Genomic DNA, 16,984 nt, shown 5'->3' on the forward strand with positions numbered 1-16,984 from the left:
TGTAGTCTGGTGTCGGCGAGGCGAGGTCTGGGAGAAACTTGCAAGAGTCAGAGTTGGTGGGTGCCAAGAGCGGGCATGTCGGTCATGTGATCGCGCGTTGTTATCTCCGTAAAATCCACACCCAAGTTTGCCAACAAGCGAATTACAGCTGCACCTTGATTGGGTCGCGCCAAAAATCGGATGTTCGTGCCTGCATTTGCCTCGCCTCCAAATCCCTATGATGATGTCTGGTAACTCACCAGATAACTTCCAATGATTCAACTTCATAGGCGAGACCATGTCCATGAGGCTCTGTTTACTAGTCTAGAGGTTGTCTTGTCTACCAAGGCCCGGTTTCCGCTATGCATGCCGTAGACGCTTCAACCATTGCAGAATGTTCGCTCCAAATCACAGCTGACTATCTACTTTTCTTCCTCAACCTCATCTTTGGTTGGTAGATCAATGGCTTTGTAGAGAAGAATAAGGGCCGAAGCACTTTCACCACCACCAGCAAGGGTGATGATTCTTTCAGGCTCCACCTCGCTAACCTTGTCATCGTTGAACCACCACCATTTGCCATCCTCTTCTGTACGCTTGCCACCAGGCGCTTTGGGATCGTCAACCACCTTGCCTGACTTCTTGACAAAGCTAGTGTAATGCCCGCTGTCTGCGCTTGCCCCTTGATGGGTAATCACTCCTCGTAATTCGTAAAGACCCGATTTGTTTGCACCTTCATCAGCTGCAAGCTCGGGATCAATCACAGAGAACAACTCTTTTTTGGCCTGCTTGATTGACTGAGCACGTTCTGCTTCGTACTCAACATCTGTCTTGTAAACATCGAGGTCGCCACCTTCAGGGACTTTGTCTTTGGACTCCTTTTTCTCCGTTTGCTCTCTTAACTTTGCGATTGGGGCTGCTTCCACCTTCATGGCTTCGTCATGCTTACGGTCTGCTTCCTGCTTATGAGCCAGCTTTTGTCGCTTCCTCGCACGCTCGACGTCTTGCTCATCTTTTCGAATGTTTCGGATTTTATCACGCACGGGAATAAGTCGACTTTTCAGCTCATCCGTACAGAACTCAACGATATCGAGCTCTTCTGGGAAGGTGACTTTACGCATGATCTTGGCTTTCTTATTGATGTCTTTCTTCCAGTTGAATCTCACAAAATGAACGGTAAGGTACTGTGGGAGCCTTGTGATTTTCGATGTCTTGGTATAAATCGCGTCACGACCCAGTGTGGGAGAGTGCTTCTCGATTTCCTCGGTCAAACCAGCCAGGATGCCGTCTCGGAGATGATTTATGGTGATGTTGATGTGGCAGTCAAGTTTGAGAAATGAGTCATCTGTCTCAACGACAGGCTCATTTTCACCAGCTTCAGCTGGAGGGGTCAGGGTTGAATGGACAGAACCTGCGAGATAACGATCGATGAAGGCCACTTTCCCCTGGCTATCGGCTTCACCTTCGGTAATTTTGAGATTCTGGCGCAAGAGATGAAGAATTTGCGACCAAGCTTCCTCGGCATCTTGTTGTGCGTAGCCGTGACCATTTTTGGCCTTTTGAGCGAACTGGGGGTAGGCAGATCGAAGGGCATTCAAGAACATGTGTGGAGGAAATCCTTCTTGCGTTTCAGACATTCTCTTGTACAGATCCCGAAGTTGAGCAGTTAAGTCGGTCGCGCCGCTCAAGCCATCCAGACCAAAGCGACTGAGATCTTGAAGGCTGCTCCGTGCCGTAGGGTCAGGCTTGTACAGCTTCAAGGAATCCTGCATTTCGGGGATGCTCCGCAAGACTTGTAGAGCGGAGTTCAAGTAACAAGTATTGCCCAGATTCTGGAGACCAGCAGGTGTTGCACCTTCTTGGGCAGCGGCTTCGGCTTCGGTCATGTCCTCGAAGAACTTAGGCTTCTCCTTTGGGGCGAGCAAGGCGCTGCCTTCGGCGGATGCAGTACCAAGCATTGTGAATATTTGACCAGGCTTAGCATTAAGTTTGGAAAGATCAGTGTCATCTTTCAGTTTTCCACCCTTGATGAGAAGGGATTGGCGATCAGGTTCAACACCGGTCAAGGAGAAGAGCTGGTACTTGAGAGTTTCGCCGTTGGTAGAAGGGTCGAGGTCGACATTGTACTTTTTGCCTTGGTGCTTGATAGTTACTAATGATCGTTAGGAAATTAGGTGCCACAAAGGAATCTGGAGTGTTGGGACTTACTGGGGATAGTCGCCATGCTTTTGGAATAGGCAGGAGAGCGTTGTGGATTGAACAGAAATGGGATGGAGTCGGGACTGAGGGAGTGCTTTGGAATCACCGCATGGAGGCAAAGCGATGTGTTTTGGTATTCCTCGCACGAAGCACTAATTATGGCGGAACCCGGCCAGGCACGTCCGAAGTACGAATCGTGCCAAGCCCCTTGCCTTGCATTGAGCCTGCGATCCTTCAGACTCAAATGCTTCTAGATCCTTCTGCGTTTTAGATGCAAGGTGACCCAAGTCCCTACTTACTGGCCTTGGCACATTTCATCCAGCTACTGTAGCATATAATGATATGTAATAGTTCGAGGTGTGCCTTGCGGTTAGGATGATGGATTGGTTTTGAAGTAGAAGTCAGGCAAGTTGTGAGCAAAATGGACACTGGTGTCCATCGCAGTGCATATATTCCAGCATGTTATATACGCCATTCCAAGTTTCAATCGTGCCTAGTCAACGCCAGACTAGTCATAGTTTCATCTCATTTGTCCTGCCTGTATCTTCCCGCGTGTCAATACCCAAGAATATGACTAAAACCCTCAGCCTTGCGTGCTCCCAGTGGCTCCCAAACAATTGCCAAGCAATCACGTGAATGACCGCGTGCACCAAACTGGAATAGGGAAGGTGCTGAGGATGTCATGCTGGCTGGCTTTATGCGGGCGGCACAGTGGCTTCCCCTCCAACATTCAATACACAGTCTCACTGCAATAGTTGTCCTTTCAGCTCCACACCGACAAATAGATTATAGAGACTTATGCTCAGCCATTCCTCAATACTTCCAACATAACGAAGTCTCCTCGCTTCGATGAGTCGGTAGAACAACCACAACATTCTCGCAATCCCGCTCTGATCGACAGCATTGAAAATGGTCTGCCTGTAGCCTGCAATTCTCAGATTCCTTATATGGTGCTGATGTTTCCTTTTAGTCACAATCTCTCCGCCCGTACCTGCAATGCGTCCGATCATCACTGACTGCTGCTCTCTCTCTGTCAAACTTCGCTTCCCAGGCCTCAGAACGGCACAATGTCCCCGAGATAGAGGCTGCTAGTTCTCCAGAAGTTCTACTCAACCCGCTCACGGTCGCACGGAATGAGAACGAGAAGGTCCTAATAGAACCGAGTGTGAACAGCGTGAGAGTTAGCATAAGGATCAAGCAGGCCGACGAAATTGAGAACATCCTGGTTCACAAGTTCACCCGATTCTTAACCCAAAGAGCGGAGTCTTTCTTCATCCTGAGACGCAAACCTGTCAAGGTATGCTTCAAGACAGTCACCTCTCTGCTGTGGAGCATTCTCGTCTGATGATCTCCAGGGTTACGATATCTCTTTCCTGATCACCAACACACACACCGAGGAAATGCTCAAGCACAAGCTAGTCGATTTCATCATTCAATTTATGGAAGAAGTCGACAAGGAGATATCCGAAATGAAGTTGTTTGTATGTAGCACGCCGGATTATTGTCTTCTATCTCGGCTAACTGTATACCCAGTTGAATGCAAGGGCCCGGTTTGTGGCTGAATCTTTCTTGACTCCGGTATGTTTGTCAAGCTCCTCGTGGAGCAATCTTACTTACCTTGTGCAGTTCGACTAGTCGGAGTCGGCTATATTGAAAAGCAGTCATTGCGTAAGTTAGCACGCAAGCGACCAACTGTGGCAGGTCAAAGCCACAGACTCCCTCTCTCTGGGCAAGGAGGTCGTTGCCATCGATGAAGGAACTCTGACCCCGAAGCTCACGTGACCATAGCACTGGATCATGACCCGGACGTTGTCGATAGCCGAAGCGTCGATAAAGATGCATTGCAATCAGATGCGGTGCTAATAAAAGAGGCAGTGCCGCTGCCTGCACTGAGATATCTCTGCCATTGTTTCCCATGCGAATTTGTCACTATGAAAGACTCTCTTGTTGGACGCCAGTGATACCTCACCAGACTAAGATTTGATCGAATTCAAGCTTTAGCAAGGCAGTCTGCTGTAGGGGCCTGAATCGTTGATGAAAGTGCTCACAGGCATTGACTGTTCGTTCACGCTAGAGATGTGATGGATGGTGAAGACTTTGTCCAGAAACTGATGAGACATCAGCATCACTGCTGCTCAATAAGACCGATTGCACGAAACTGGAAAAGACGCCTTGCCTTCTTCTATCTGTCACTAGCAAGAAAGGCCCTCCAAATCAAGACTTATTCAGATTGCCGAATGAGAGAGCTTTCAGTCGTCCCTTTATCTGAAGCCACCACTTGCCACTCCCCTACCTTCGACTGTCAGCGACATTTTGCGGTACATCAGAAACTGGTATATGGCTTAAGCTGGGACCGCCTGATATTCCTCTTCACTTTCACGTTTACTGGAGATAACTCTCTCCTTCCCTCCCCACCGTGCCCAACCGATCTTAACCCTCTTCCTATTCTTCCCTTTTCTATCTTTCTTACCTTCTCTCTTTATATCTTTCCACTCCACCTCTTGCTTCTCCCTTCTTAATTCATAATCACACTGTCCTTCCTCTCTTCCTTTGACTCCCATCATGGCATGGGCCCCTTCAAGAGATCTCGGATGGTTTCGCTTGCAGGGTGCTCATCCTCTTCCACCTGGTGTTCAAGTCCCAATCGAGAACGCCATGGCTAACCTCACCTTCTTTCCTGGTGGCTTCGATCTTCAAGCTTCCATGCCTCAGTACAACTGGCAGGCAGGAAACAACACTACTTCTGGCTTCAATCCAAATGCCATTCATCCCCAGGTTCCACTCTCCTCGATGAATTCCACTGCCTATCTGACCAGCGTCCCTCCAATTTCCCAGAACGCAACCATGACCACAGGCGTTGGTACTGAGTCTCCTACCACGGCTTTTGGCCCAGGTTCGCAACCTCACATCATCGATCCGGTCACCTTCGTCGGCCCTACCAATCATGGAGTCATCAAAATCAAGAATGTAAGTTATCTCCCCTACCGATTTTACTCTCTGAAAAGCTTGAACATCCTCCATCTCACGGCCCAGTTCGGGATTCCTGGTGTCTATTTGTGGCACCACGGAAACGGTCCGAGGTTGATAGAATCAGGATTGCTCAAACACATGAAATGGAGCCGGTTTTTATCCCCGTCGCACTGAAATCTGCTTCACCAGCTGCAGTTGATATCAGAAGACCCCCGCTAACCTTGTGCGTTCATTTCTAGATCCCCTATGGCATCACCATGGCTGAAGTCCAACAATTTATGCTCAAGCATGTGACCACATCAGACATCCTTCAACCACACCGTGATGGTTATCCATATCACATCATAATGGAACGTTCCACTGGTAAAACCATGGATGTATTCATTGAGGTTCAGACCCAGGATATTGCAGCAGATGCTGTGGACCGCAATTTTCGTGGCATGAAATTCAATAGACTCGGACAACGGATGGTCAATCTTGAACTCAGCTCCCAAGCCCAGCTTCTCCAAGACTTGTTTCCACGCGCGCGCAGTGTCGTCTGGGATGAAGACAACAACGGTGCTCCTTACTTGGTCGAGAATACTGATCCATACTCGTCTGGTTTCAACGGCCTCATGACAAGAGAGGAGTTGAACGGACTGATACGCCACGCAGAGACCCCAGGCCGCGTAAGTACCTTTTCAGGAGAATCCATCTATGACAAGGCTAACTTCATCCCTATAGTCTCCATTCGCCCAACGCAGTCAGCAGCGCCCTTACGAATCGATGATCAGTACTTTGTACAAGGTATGGACTGAAAACAAAAAATTCAGTGGCGGGCGTCATGCTAACTGCTCTCAGTTCCCATGGTACGCTACTGACCTCTACACCATGGAAGAAAGAGACGGTATCTATTTGTCCTTCATGAGACAGCTCAAGGTACTTGTTGACAAAGCTGATCCTTTGAAGCAAGAGCGTCGTGAAGTTGGACTTGACACCAAGCTCCTCATGGAATTCGTCTTTGCTGGTATGAATTGCCCCGCCTTTTCGCAACGCCAGAAGTTCAGCATTGTCATCATGTCTGCTGGGCCAGGTCGTGGAGTTATTTTGAGTGCCTATGCTAGAGCTTGGCCATTTCAATGTCTCAGCCCTGACCCAACCAAACTTTCTGACCAAGATATTGGCATGTGGCTCCACATCATTCAATCCGGTATGGAAGCCCTGGTTCGCGATTATGGAGGCATTCAAAACGTTGGCATTGAGCCTCACCTTGGTGTCGAATTTGTTGAGGACTGTTTCGTTGTTCGCGCCACCGATAGTGGAATGCAACTCACTCGACAAGCTTTTGCAGCTTTGGAAGAAAAATTCCTCGCACAGGCATTGAAGAAGGGCTGGGCTATCTACCTAAGCCGATATGGACTTTTTGGTGAAGAACCAAGCACTCTCGAAGATCCATTCGAGGATGGAAACTCCCTTCCAGCTCCTGATCTTTCATGTCGTCGAGGCGACATCAATGGTCCTGGCCCTGCTGTTGCTACTGATGGCCGTATCAGTACTGCTCGCCGCAACTCTGCCATTGAACTTCCGCATCAGACCTACATGCCCTCTGCCGCACCTACTCAATCGCAGGACACGACGCCATGGACTCGGACTCCTCTATATCGTCCCAAACAGGCTGTTCCCATTACCAGACCAGATGGTACGGTGATCAATTTCCGGCATTCTGACACTGTGTCAACCTCTGAACGTATCAGCGATAAGTACAATGGCAGCATTCCCAATGCAAGTGATGGATCTGCTGCTGTATCTCCAGCGGGAGGCTTGCGCCGCAACAGCGATCAACGTCGCTTTCCGTCCAATGCTTCATCGAACTACGATTTCCCAGTCATTTCGAAAACCACTGGGTCGCCTTTGAAAGGTACGCCTCCGAGCAAGCCTCTGCCCGACAGCACCACAATGCCCGCCAACCTGTCTCCGGCCCGCACCCTTCGTCGCATGTCTGGTACTAGCGTCAGTCCGACCAAGACCGATCGCTCAGTGGCCTCTTTTCGGACCACGGGATCTCCCTCACGAAAATCTAGAAGTGAAGACGTCGATCGCCCTAGCATTGATGGTTCGCGGAAGCCTGGGGACGACCACCGTTCAGGTTCTATGAGCAGCACTGATACCATCGTTCACAACAATCGGTCCTCTCCTAGCCGCTTAGCTTCTGCGAGCAGCCCTGGTACCTTCGTTCAAACCGCTAGATCCACTCCTGGCCGCGCATCATCCTCTAGCAGCCCTGGTACCCTTGTTCACACTAGGTTCTCTCCTGAAGAGGATCCCATCGCTGAAGAGGAAGAATTAGGATCCGACTACCATTCATCTTCTGCAAGCAGCACTGGTACCGTTGTCCACAAAGCTAGATTCTCCCTTGAGGAGGATATTATTGATGAACAAGAGGAAGAGGAACGCGATTCCATTCGTGGTCTCTTACGTGCTCGCTCTCGCAAAGGGGCTTAAGCATTGACGTCTTCAGCTCAGCGAGCAATCCCAATACAATCCAAGTACAAAGGAATGGATGTGTTGGTGACGAATGAAACGATTGAATTGGGATTTATTTCATTGGGGGGGGGATGAAGTTGGAGAAAATGGAGTCAAGCATGGCGATCTGCGGTGTGCAAATAGCACGACAAAAGTCAAAAGTCCCCAGGGAGCTGAAGTAGCCACAGATTCATCGAGAGCAATTGCTTGACATGGCATGGAAATGGGCTGGCGCTTGCTTGCATGGAAATGGATTGGCATTGCGAATCGAATTGGATCGAATCGAACACAGGGACATGGAGACTCACAGCATCGCATCGGTATGGCCTAGCAATTGGCAAATAGGCCGCAACTTGCATTCAAGTGAATATGCATGTAGACTTGCTCCGATAGCAGAACAGAATCAATGCATTAGCTGAAGCTCTACGAGTTACCGTTGCTATTTAATACATTTTCTCATTTCGGTTCTTCACATGATCTGGTGGTCACGGTGTGTAATGACAGGGAAGGAGCAGGGACGCCATCCCTGGTTGAATGTCGTATCTGGCTCAAGAAGGAGGCAAGCAGTGTAAAGGCCGACTTGGTGCAGGCAGCGAGGCGCTTCTGTTGGGGTAAGTAGGTGGCAAGGAAGAGCACGCGATTGCTTAGATCCGCATCCAACAAGGCACGTGTGTGTGTGTGTGTGTGTGTGTGTGTGTAGTAATGTTGATTGTACCTACAGCAAGGTGTGTCAAGCAAGCACTTCCCGGCAAATGGAATTGAGGACTCTATCTGGGGCCAAAGGTATTCATGAGGCCTTACCCGGCGCGCGAACCGGTGTTAGTCGTCGATCGTATCAGGCTACATACGTATCGGAGGCGCCGAATACTCGGGAGCATCTGGCTAGCTCGAGACTTTGGTGGTAGAGCCTCTTTCTCTCGTCAGCCTTGTGTTCAATTGCATCCCATGCCTCCAGGCCAAGTGTCAATGGTCCGCATCAAGGCTGCCCAGTTCTTCACCGCCAACAAACACTGGTTGAGAGGCCCTGGGCATTCCTCGTAGGGGGTACCGTCGTTATGAGGTACTCGTCGTGGACCTGGGGGTCGGCCAAAGGTACTGAGGATTACGAGTAGAAGTACGGAGTATTGTACCAGGGAACGGCCAAGCTTGCAGCCATTCCCACGTACGCATACTCCATACTCAGTAGTACTTGAAGTACGGATACTCAAGTACTCATGGAGTACGGAGTACATGCCTGCTCGTGCCTATGGAGTAATCACGGAGCACGCGTACTTGGACCAATCAGGCAAGAATTGGCAGGGCCAACGCGGCGTGACTTGCCTAATATGTGCATACCCCGCGGCGCTACCCGCCGGCCGCCGGGTCACGGCCATGGCCACAGCCAGCGGCCAAACCACGCTGACGGAATAAATAAATGGAGCAAGCTACAGGAGGGACCGGCGGTTACGATTCTCTTAGCGGGCTATTGAGGGTGGGGAGGGGTTGGTTCGAAAAAGTCCCTAACAACCGAGCGACGAAGCGGGCAGGGTCAATCAGCCGTGTGCCCAAGCCCACGGACCTGGCATCGCTTTCGCTTCTGCTTTGATTTTTGGCATGCCACGTTTTCCTCCCCTCCCCCTTGGGCCCGTGGCATCCCCTTTTTGCTCAAAGGCTCCTCTTCGTGCCCACCAATACTGGCACAGAGAAGGAAGCCCAAATAACAATAACAACAATAACGATAATGATAATGTGCATGTGCGAAACGAGAACCCGAGAATATCGTTATGTATGTACTGTCGATTATTCACCTACCCACACAAGGCACAAGAGCCTGCAAGCACACGCCCCTTCCTGCCCGCAGCCCGCACCCTGCAGTTTGCCCCGCTGTTCTTACTCGCACAGTACCACCCGGCTCTTGCCTGTCCCCAGCAGTAGTAAGCACGACCATTGTATGCCCAGAGGTATAGGTACCCGAATGAGTCACGGTAGGTGAGTACATAGGAGAGGACAGACTCGCACCTTTAGCCACTCCAGGAAGCATGCTGGTTCCAGCTCCGGCGGTCGGCAGGTTAGGATCACGCCGTTGTAGGGGGACATGTTCATCATGCATGTCGCCCGCCGTTGCAACTGTGTGGCCGTGCATACTCCAGACCAGATTTAGAAACTCGTCCTCTCTATACTTGACTGATCTAGAAATAATAATAATAAACAGGCCAACAAGACAAAGACAGCTCAGCTTGCCGCGTCTTGGACGAGCTTTCAAAGATGTTGGTGAAAACGGGATGGCATTTCAAATCAATCACTATTGAAAGGACAGTAGTTGTTATCTCGCAAGTTCTTCCACCTCTGCTCGGATATATCTACCGTTCTGTTGCACGGATGTATTCAGACCATCTCGTGTTGTTGAAAAGGGTCGAGCGAATGTTTTCTGGCGCAGCCTCGTTGATGATCTGTCCCTCAATCGACACCTGAACCCATAGAATTGCTTCCTTTGCTTCTTCTTTTCTTCTTTGCCATTAACAAGTCCATTAGATCCCCCCCCTTCTTGCCCATGACTTCCGCCTAATATATCGCCGATTGCCCAGTCCTCTGAACCCTCTTTTCTGACTCTCTCTGACTCCCATACTCGAGAAGCCTCTCAAATCAAAAGGCACGGATCAAGAAAACTAAGGCGTATGCGGCAGAATGCTTTGGCTTCAGCTCATGACAAAGAGGCACCCAACCACTATGAGTACATGAAAATCCCCATGCGATTGGTTCGATCCATGCGGGGGAAAAAAACAATAACAAATCAGTGCTGCCTCCCAAGATACAAAAGTGCATTAAGCAACAAAACAGATAGCCTCCCAGGTTACATTTCATTTCGCAGTCGCAACGGGTGGTATGAAGCAGGGGCCCTGATAGCCAGCCTCCATCGCAAAGAGCCTTGCAAGTGGTTGCCATAGACAAATTTTGGTTTTTCAATCAAACAGCCGCCCAGTGGGAATCGTCGATTCAAAAAACAGACCGCCATTCATATCCGCTAGCGATTCCAAGTAAAGACCGATCTTCTTGATGGGGAAAATAAAGAGATGTGGGTTGCCCCCTAAGTATATATCTGATGAACGAAACGAAAACGAACTTCTCCCATAAAGGACCATCGATGAGCGCAACAACAAAAATTCTGCACTCGAGACCACGAGGCCGGAAAATTCAGGCTTTTTTGAGACTGCTTCGCTCCTGTCACCCCGGCTTACCAGTCTACTACTTCTTGCGGTCGAGCTTGCTCAGCATTTCATTGTCGCTTCTGCCACGCTGTTCTGGTCCTCCAGCCGAAGGCCCTCCAAGCATTTCATGGACTTTCATGCCGCTTCTGCCATTCGCGGATGAGCCGGCCGAGTTGGGCTGATTGGGCGGGGGAGTTCGACCATCATCATGGTTTGGGCCATGGTGAGGCGAATTGAAACTCTGCGCTGACTGTGGAGTAAGCCCAGATGGCGGCGAGGCATTTCCCTTTTGAGACTGGGTGCCATTGGGATAGCGGGACTGCTGCTGCGGGTAAGACTGATAACTCATTGTCGAGGTAGCAGGCGACGTTGGGGCTCCGCTGGTGGGGTCTGGGTAATCATAGCTGCCACTACTATTGGCACGCGAGTCATATGTACCATGGCGAGGACGAGCGTTGGGATGAGGAGACTGGGACGCATGAGAATTCTCATTGTGGGGGTCATCATCAGGAGGGGGACGCTTGAGACTGACACGTTCATCATGCTGGGCAGGCGGTGCCTGCCCTTGTGCGTCATAGGGCGATCCCGCCGCAGGAGGGTACGGGGACGCCTGGTAAGGATACGGCTGTGGAGGATAATGGCCTGGAGGAGGCGCCGGAGGATAACTGTACTGAGGTTGACCATGTGGACCAGGAGGACCAAGTGGTTGTCCATGAGCGCCATAGAGCATGGGTTGTTCTCCATTTTGACCAGGCCGATTATCAGACTGACCAGCAACAGGCGCTCTCGCACCCCCAGGACCATAGACAGCAGAAGCCGGAACAAAGGCCGCCTGTGAGGAGACAGGGTGGAATAAGCATTGCTGGTTGAACCGAACACAGTTCTGGCAACGGCCATCCGGAGAACTATCGTAGCCGGAACATCGGATCTGGAGAAGGAATATTAGTCCGTGGGTTCACGTTTGGCACTGTCGATCGCATACCTTTCTCTTTCGGCAGTATTTGCAGGCGATGGCAGTTCGCTGTCTCGGGGCGGCAGCAGGAGGAGGGGGGTAATGCTGAGGAGGAGGATAGTAGCCAGGATATGGATGCGGTGGTGGCAAACGATAGGGGTCTGGCTGCATCTGCTGGGGAGGTTGTCCTAGATCCGTTCTGGGTGGGTAGGCATAGCCTGGATGCTGAGGGTCCTTTCAAGGGTGTGGTCAGCTTCAGATTTGAAAATTTTCATTTTGGACAAGTGAAAAACTTACTGGATAGTGGTGAGGTGGAGGATAAGCACTATGTGGAGCGGGTGGCCATGGTTGAGGAGGATATGGTGCAGCTGCCCTTGGATCCGGATACTGTCCTTGACGGCCTGCATCTGGAGGAGGATACGAACTGCGATCATCCCTAGGAAGGGCTCCTCGAGGAGATTGTTGCGAGTAGTAGCCACCTTGGTTTGGGTCATCCGGAGAAGGATATTGAGGGCGCTGAGATTCCCTAGGGTCCGCCATTTGCGCCATGTTCAGAGGCGTCGATGTGTGATACAGATCCTGGCCAAGAGTAACACACGGCTTAGGAGTTGCCGAGGCTGAGGTCGAATGGGTCCAACAGATAAAGACCGTCCAAGGATGGGGAGGAGCAATCGAAGGCAGGGAAGATGGTGTGCTCTCAGAGCGCGGTAAAAGACAAGGCAAAACAACCCCAAGGGATTGACGACCTCAGAACCAGCTCGAGGTCGAGGATATCAAGAGCGCACTCGCAAGCAGCGCGGAATGTCAGCGAAGAAAGAAAAAGAGGATGGAGGTCCTGCAAGGGTGTAATGGAGGGACAGGAGAGTGGTATATTATTTGCTCTCGGATGGCAAAAGGCTGAGAAGAGATCGGAGGGTGGGTTTACGAGTTGTGACCTGTTCAGAGGATCAGGTGTTCGAAGGGAGGGCGGATTGAGGGTCGAGAGAGAGCCGGTTAAGGCGATGGTGAGCGTGAGAGGCGTGAGAGAGGTGGTGAGAAGGGTACGAGTCAGAGGAAGAGTGGACTGAACGGTGAGGAAGTGACAAGCTGAGGGATGACGATGATGGGAGGAAAAAAGGCCGTTGATGAGGAATGATTGGAGATGTGATAGAATGCTGGGTGGTGGAGAGGGTGTGCTTGTGGTGCTTGGAACTCCAGCGTGGCAAGCTGCCTAGGTTATAGGATAGGCTGAGGACAGGCGAGTGATGGGCAGACAGGATGGAGGGAGCTAGGCTACTGGCGCTCGCCCTTGTGCAGTCTGTTCTGGAAAGACCCCCAGGCCCGATAAGTCGGGACGGTCAAGGCTAGCGCGTCCGTGCGACAAGGATGCTGGTGCAGTGCCAGGTGCATGTGTGCCAGTGCCCGGCTTGTTGAAGTCCAGTGTCAGTGCTCGTACTCAGTAGTGGCTAGCCTGGAGAAACTAATGAGTGCACTGGACACCCTCCAGTTACACTTGTTCTGCCGGCGTCGGCTGCCTGAGAGAGTTTGGGAGCTAAATAGCCTCCCCAAGGATAGTGGCCCTGGTGAGAGGCACCGCCTGGAAACCTAGAGAGGCTCCACTGCAAAGTGTGACCCTGGTAGATTTTGTGGGCTGAACGACGCCAAAAGATCATGCGCGTTCCCCCCTGGCCTTTAGTGTGGTACCTGTGTACGTATGGAGGGCTCACTCCTCCAGAAGTTATAGGGTACCAGGCACAATACGGAGAGCTGTTCCCCTCCCTGACAGGTTTTTGAGGTGCCACTTGTCAACCCGCGCGGGGCGTTCAGGGTGGATGTACCTTTGGCACTGGATACTCGTTGTACAATAAAACCGCCCGGCCCTCCTCTTTTGCTGTCAACGCACAGATATCGGGGGTAGTAAAGTGCTAAAGTATTCGACAGAAAGGAAGAAGAAAAGCCGGTTAATCAACTGTTCGGTAAGTAATAGTTGACAAAATGTAATCCTTTAGTGGAGGATGTTGGATTTGGTGGAATGTCTTTCACATCCAGGTGATGATGGTGCGGTCGGACACCAACTTGTCTCAAGACGATCCGAATTTTGCCAAAAGGTTTTGGGCAGCGTAATATATTGGACAGGAGTGGTTTGCAAAAGTTGAGGAAAGGACGAATGAGTGAGGAGTGGGCGGACAAGATGGCTTGCAGAGTGAGAGTCGTCACCGGCAGACATGCAGGATCCACTTCGGGAGATGGCGCGCCGCAAGGGCGGAGGCGTGGGTGCAGACCTTCAGGAACCCTTGAGGCTATTGTGGGAGAAAGTGAAAAAAAAGGCTCTAAAGTGGGATGTGAGAGGCGGCCAAGTGGGAGGGCAAGCGAGGGCAATTGCCAGTCAGCTTGCGCAATAAAAAGGCAAACTAGAGCAGCCAGGTGCAAATGCAGATGTCAGCCGTGTCGACACGCTTGCCAGAGTGGGTGATTATTGTGCGGCTAGGTTCGTCCCTTGAGGAATCGTTGTGAAGGCGAAGGGGATGGGCGAGATGGTCCTTTGCCCGACTAGAACGGCGGGACTGCTTGAGTCTGAGGGTGGGTGTGAACAAAGTGAGTGGACGATCCAACTTGTCGCGAATGGCTCTGAGGGTTGGAGTGGACTTCTGGGAAGCTGCCGCAGCCAGCCGCGAGAGCCGATTATTGGTCAGCAGGCTGAAGGCTAGTCTCAGACTTGAGAAAGGAGGGGCAGGAGATGAGGGCTTCTGGCAATAAATGATGGTGCGGAGTGCTCTATTGGCCCGCATGGACCTGGGATGCAATAGATGACTTGCTGCGGGTAGGCAAGTGGCGAGACGAGACGAGACGAGATGGAAAGGACCGAAATTATCGGACCAGAAGGTGATGGAAAATAGTGTCAAGTGTGGGGATGGGAGTATGTGCGAGTACGACGAATATCCGTACGGATACTCCCTCTCGAGTACAGAGGATTGAGGACTAACGGGGGTGGTGAGAAGATATGGTGGATGAGCGTAGGGGCGAGAGCTGGAGTTGGATGAGCGGTGACTCCAGCGAGAGCGTGGGATGTGGACTGGACTGAACTGGACTGGACTAGTAGTAGGAGGGATGGGGTACGGAGTAGGAGTACTACGAGTACCACAGGGAGTTAGCTGTTAGCTCACTGGACGGACGTGGCTTCGATTCGACGCGATGCGAAAAAGAACCGAAAATGGTAGAAAAATGGAACAGGTGGCCGCTCTTGGGTCGCAGGAGCCAGGAGCCAGGAGCCAGAAGCCAGGAAGGGAGGTAGGAAAGAGCCAGGCCCGACTGGCAGAGGATGGAAGGAGCCGAAGGAGGAAATAAATCTGTGTCAGGCAAGAAGATCTGGACGTTTGACTACTTGGAAAAACTGGCTGGTACGAGTTGAGTAGTCCTGGGTGGTAACTTGACCAGGTACGGGCCAGCTGTCAAGGATGGGGAATAATAATGACAATGGAGAAAGGTAGTTCCCCGGGGGAGAATTCCACCTCTACGGAGTATGAGAGGCAACAACTCAGGGATCGACTGTCAGATCCACTGCGAGGTATCTCGTACGTACAGTATCTCTCGTATGTACCAAGTACTGTGGAGTTGAAGATTGAGCGGCACTCTGCTGGAGTGATTTGAGACCATCCTACCGACCATGTCTGTCTTCGAAACCCCAAGTCAACGACGGGGCAGCATGGCAAATGGCACATGGCAAATAGCAAATGGTGGCCCCTGGGTCACCGCCAACTGCGTTTGCTGAGGCTTTAAGCCGCTGCAGCTTGTGAAATAGGTGCAGCAACTGGTATAGATTCCTGGACGCGAGCAGCAGCTTAGCTTGGGCCGGTCCTTGCGTCGCTGGCGGCATGCATTGCATCTGCGAGCTGCAGCAGCTTGGCCTTTGCTTCCCTTTCCCTTCCCTTCCCTTCCCTTCCGCCTTTTGGCGAAGGCAAGGGAGCCTGGGGCAACAAAATGCAGCCCAGAGCCCAGAATCCATTGTGATGAGCCGCTACTGCATGCACTCTGCATCTCGAGCCGTGCCCGTCCCAAACTGTATGTAATAGTCTTGAGTCTTGACATCAACAGGGCAGAGTCGTCACTGTCAGCTAGGTAGCACCTACTCGTACCCAACGAGTAGTTGGTACACAGTAACTAATAGTACTTGCGTATTCCGTACTCCGTGCTCGGTACCAACTAAACTCCAAACTCTAGTCCGTCCCTAGACACTCTCCTCTCGCACCACACAACTGAACCTCGTCTAGCACCAACGCTACCAGAAACCAGATTATCACTCCTCGTATGTCATTCTGCTCCAGGTTACGGAGACTTTCCGCTTCGTTCCTGTCCCCGTCCCCGTCCTATTTCCCAACAGCGACCATCTTCGGTGAACTAAATGTTGGTATAGGCAGGTGTGAAGTTCGGAATGACAACCCATCATGACAAATCGACCAGTACAACACCAAGCACTCTCTGATTCTTGCTGCAGGTCATGTCCCGGTTGTGTACAGAGCACGCGTGTACAAAGCAATTGAAATGTCATCTCCGTCCTGTCATGTGTTATTCTTTTCGGACATCACTGCCGCTGCTTGTTGATATGGTGACGTTTAAGTTGTGCTACCAACACGTCGGTTCTTCCGTTTCTTACCATTGGTCGATCCTAGATTGCGTTCCTCTACTTGTCGGTTTCTTTTCTTTTGTTTGTCGTGTTGCCTTCGTTCCACCATCTTTGGTGGCAACTGGCCCAATGAGTACTCCGTACTAAGTACTCGGTGCAAGGTAGTCCATGCTATGGCCCCCTTGACCTTGGCCAGCCTCCCAATTCAAGTCGGAGGCACCTCGTATTTTCCAATTGTGGGATGATACTCCGGAGTCGTTTATGGTTTAGACCGTCATCAAAAACTGACAGTCAGATTACTCCAGGCAGAGCGGTGAACAGACATCAGCTCATCGAAGCTGTCAAGGCCCCGGTCCAGAAGATGCCGACGACTAGAAACCAGAAACTGGTTGACTTCGATCAGACTTGTCGCAGAACGGTGCCTCATTCATGAGTCCAATCGTGGTCCTGCGCCTCGATCACTTGACCTTCGAACGTATGTATGTACCCTGCGCATTGGGCTGCATGCTGCGGTTGATACGTCCCCCACAGCATTTCGAATCGGGTTGCCGTACAGATCCGGCCCATTAGCTTCGCCTAGCCTCTGTTCGAGACTCCCTG

At 51.3% G+C, this 16,984-nt stretch overlaps 4 protein-coding genes across 4 annotated transcripts; 2 read left to right on the forward strand and 2 right to left on the reverse strand.

The window, feature by feature from the left end:
- Positions 1–401: 401 nt before the first annotated feature.
- On the reverse strand, positions 402–2,200 carry A1O9_03455 (ubiquitin thiolesterase; the record flags this gene model as incomplete). The annotated part of the gene is made up of 2 exons (XM_013409019.1): positions 402–2,128; positions 2,185–2,200. 2 exons carry the CDS (start codon positions 2,198–2,200, stop codon positions 402–404), a joined length of 1,743 nt encoding a protein of 580 aa, XP_013264473.1.
- A 971-nt stretch (positions 2,201–3,171) lies between these two features.
- A1O9_03456 (actin like protein 2/3 complex, subunit 4) lies at positions 3,172–3,957 on the forward strand (the record flags this gene model as incomplete). The annotated part of the gene is made up of 5 exons (XM_013409020.1): positions 3,172–3,175; positions 3,234–3,472; positions 3,531–3,656; positions 3,709–3,753; positions 3,853–3,957. 5 exons carry the CDS (start codon positions 3,172–3,174, stop codon positions 3,955–3,957), a joined length of 519 nt encoding a protein of 172 aa, XP_013264474.1.
- Positions 3,958–4,737: 780 nt separating this feature from the next.
- Positions 4,738–7,626, forward strand: A1O9_03457 (uncharacterized protein; the record flags this gene model as incomplete). Its single annotated transcript, XM_013409021.1, has 4 exons — positions 4,738–5,142; positions 5,385–5,813; positions 5,869–5,931; positions 5,986–7,626. The coding sequence occupies 4 exons, from the start codon at positions 4,738–4,740 to the stop codon at positions 7,624–7,626; spliced, it is 2,538 nt and encodes an 845-aa protein (XP_013264475.1).
- A 3,243-nt stretch (positions 7,627–10,869) lies between these two features.
- Positions 10,870–12,333, reverse strand: A1O9_03458 (uncharacterized protein; the record flags this gene model as incomplete). The annotated part of the gene is made up of 3 exons (XM_013409022.1): positions 10,870–11,760; positions 11,815–12,018; positions 12,082–12,333. 3 exons carry the CDS (start codon positions 12,331–12,333, stop codon positions 10,870–10,872), a joined length of 1,347 nt encoding a protein of 448 aa, XP_013264476.1.
- Positions 12,334–16,984: the final 4,651 nt, after the last annotated feature.

Source organism: Exophiala aquamarina (assembly GCF_000709125.1).
Source record: "Exophiala aquamarina CBS 119918 chromosome Unknown aczIA-supercont1.2, whole genome shotgun sequence".
NCBI lineage: Eukaryota > Fungi > Ascomycota > Eurotiomycetes > Chaetothyriales > Herpotrichiellaceae > Exophiala > Exophiala aquamarina.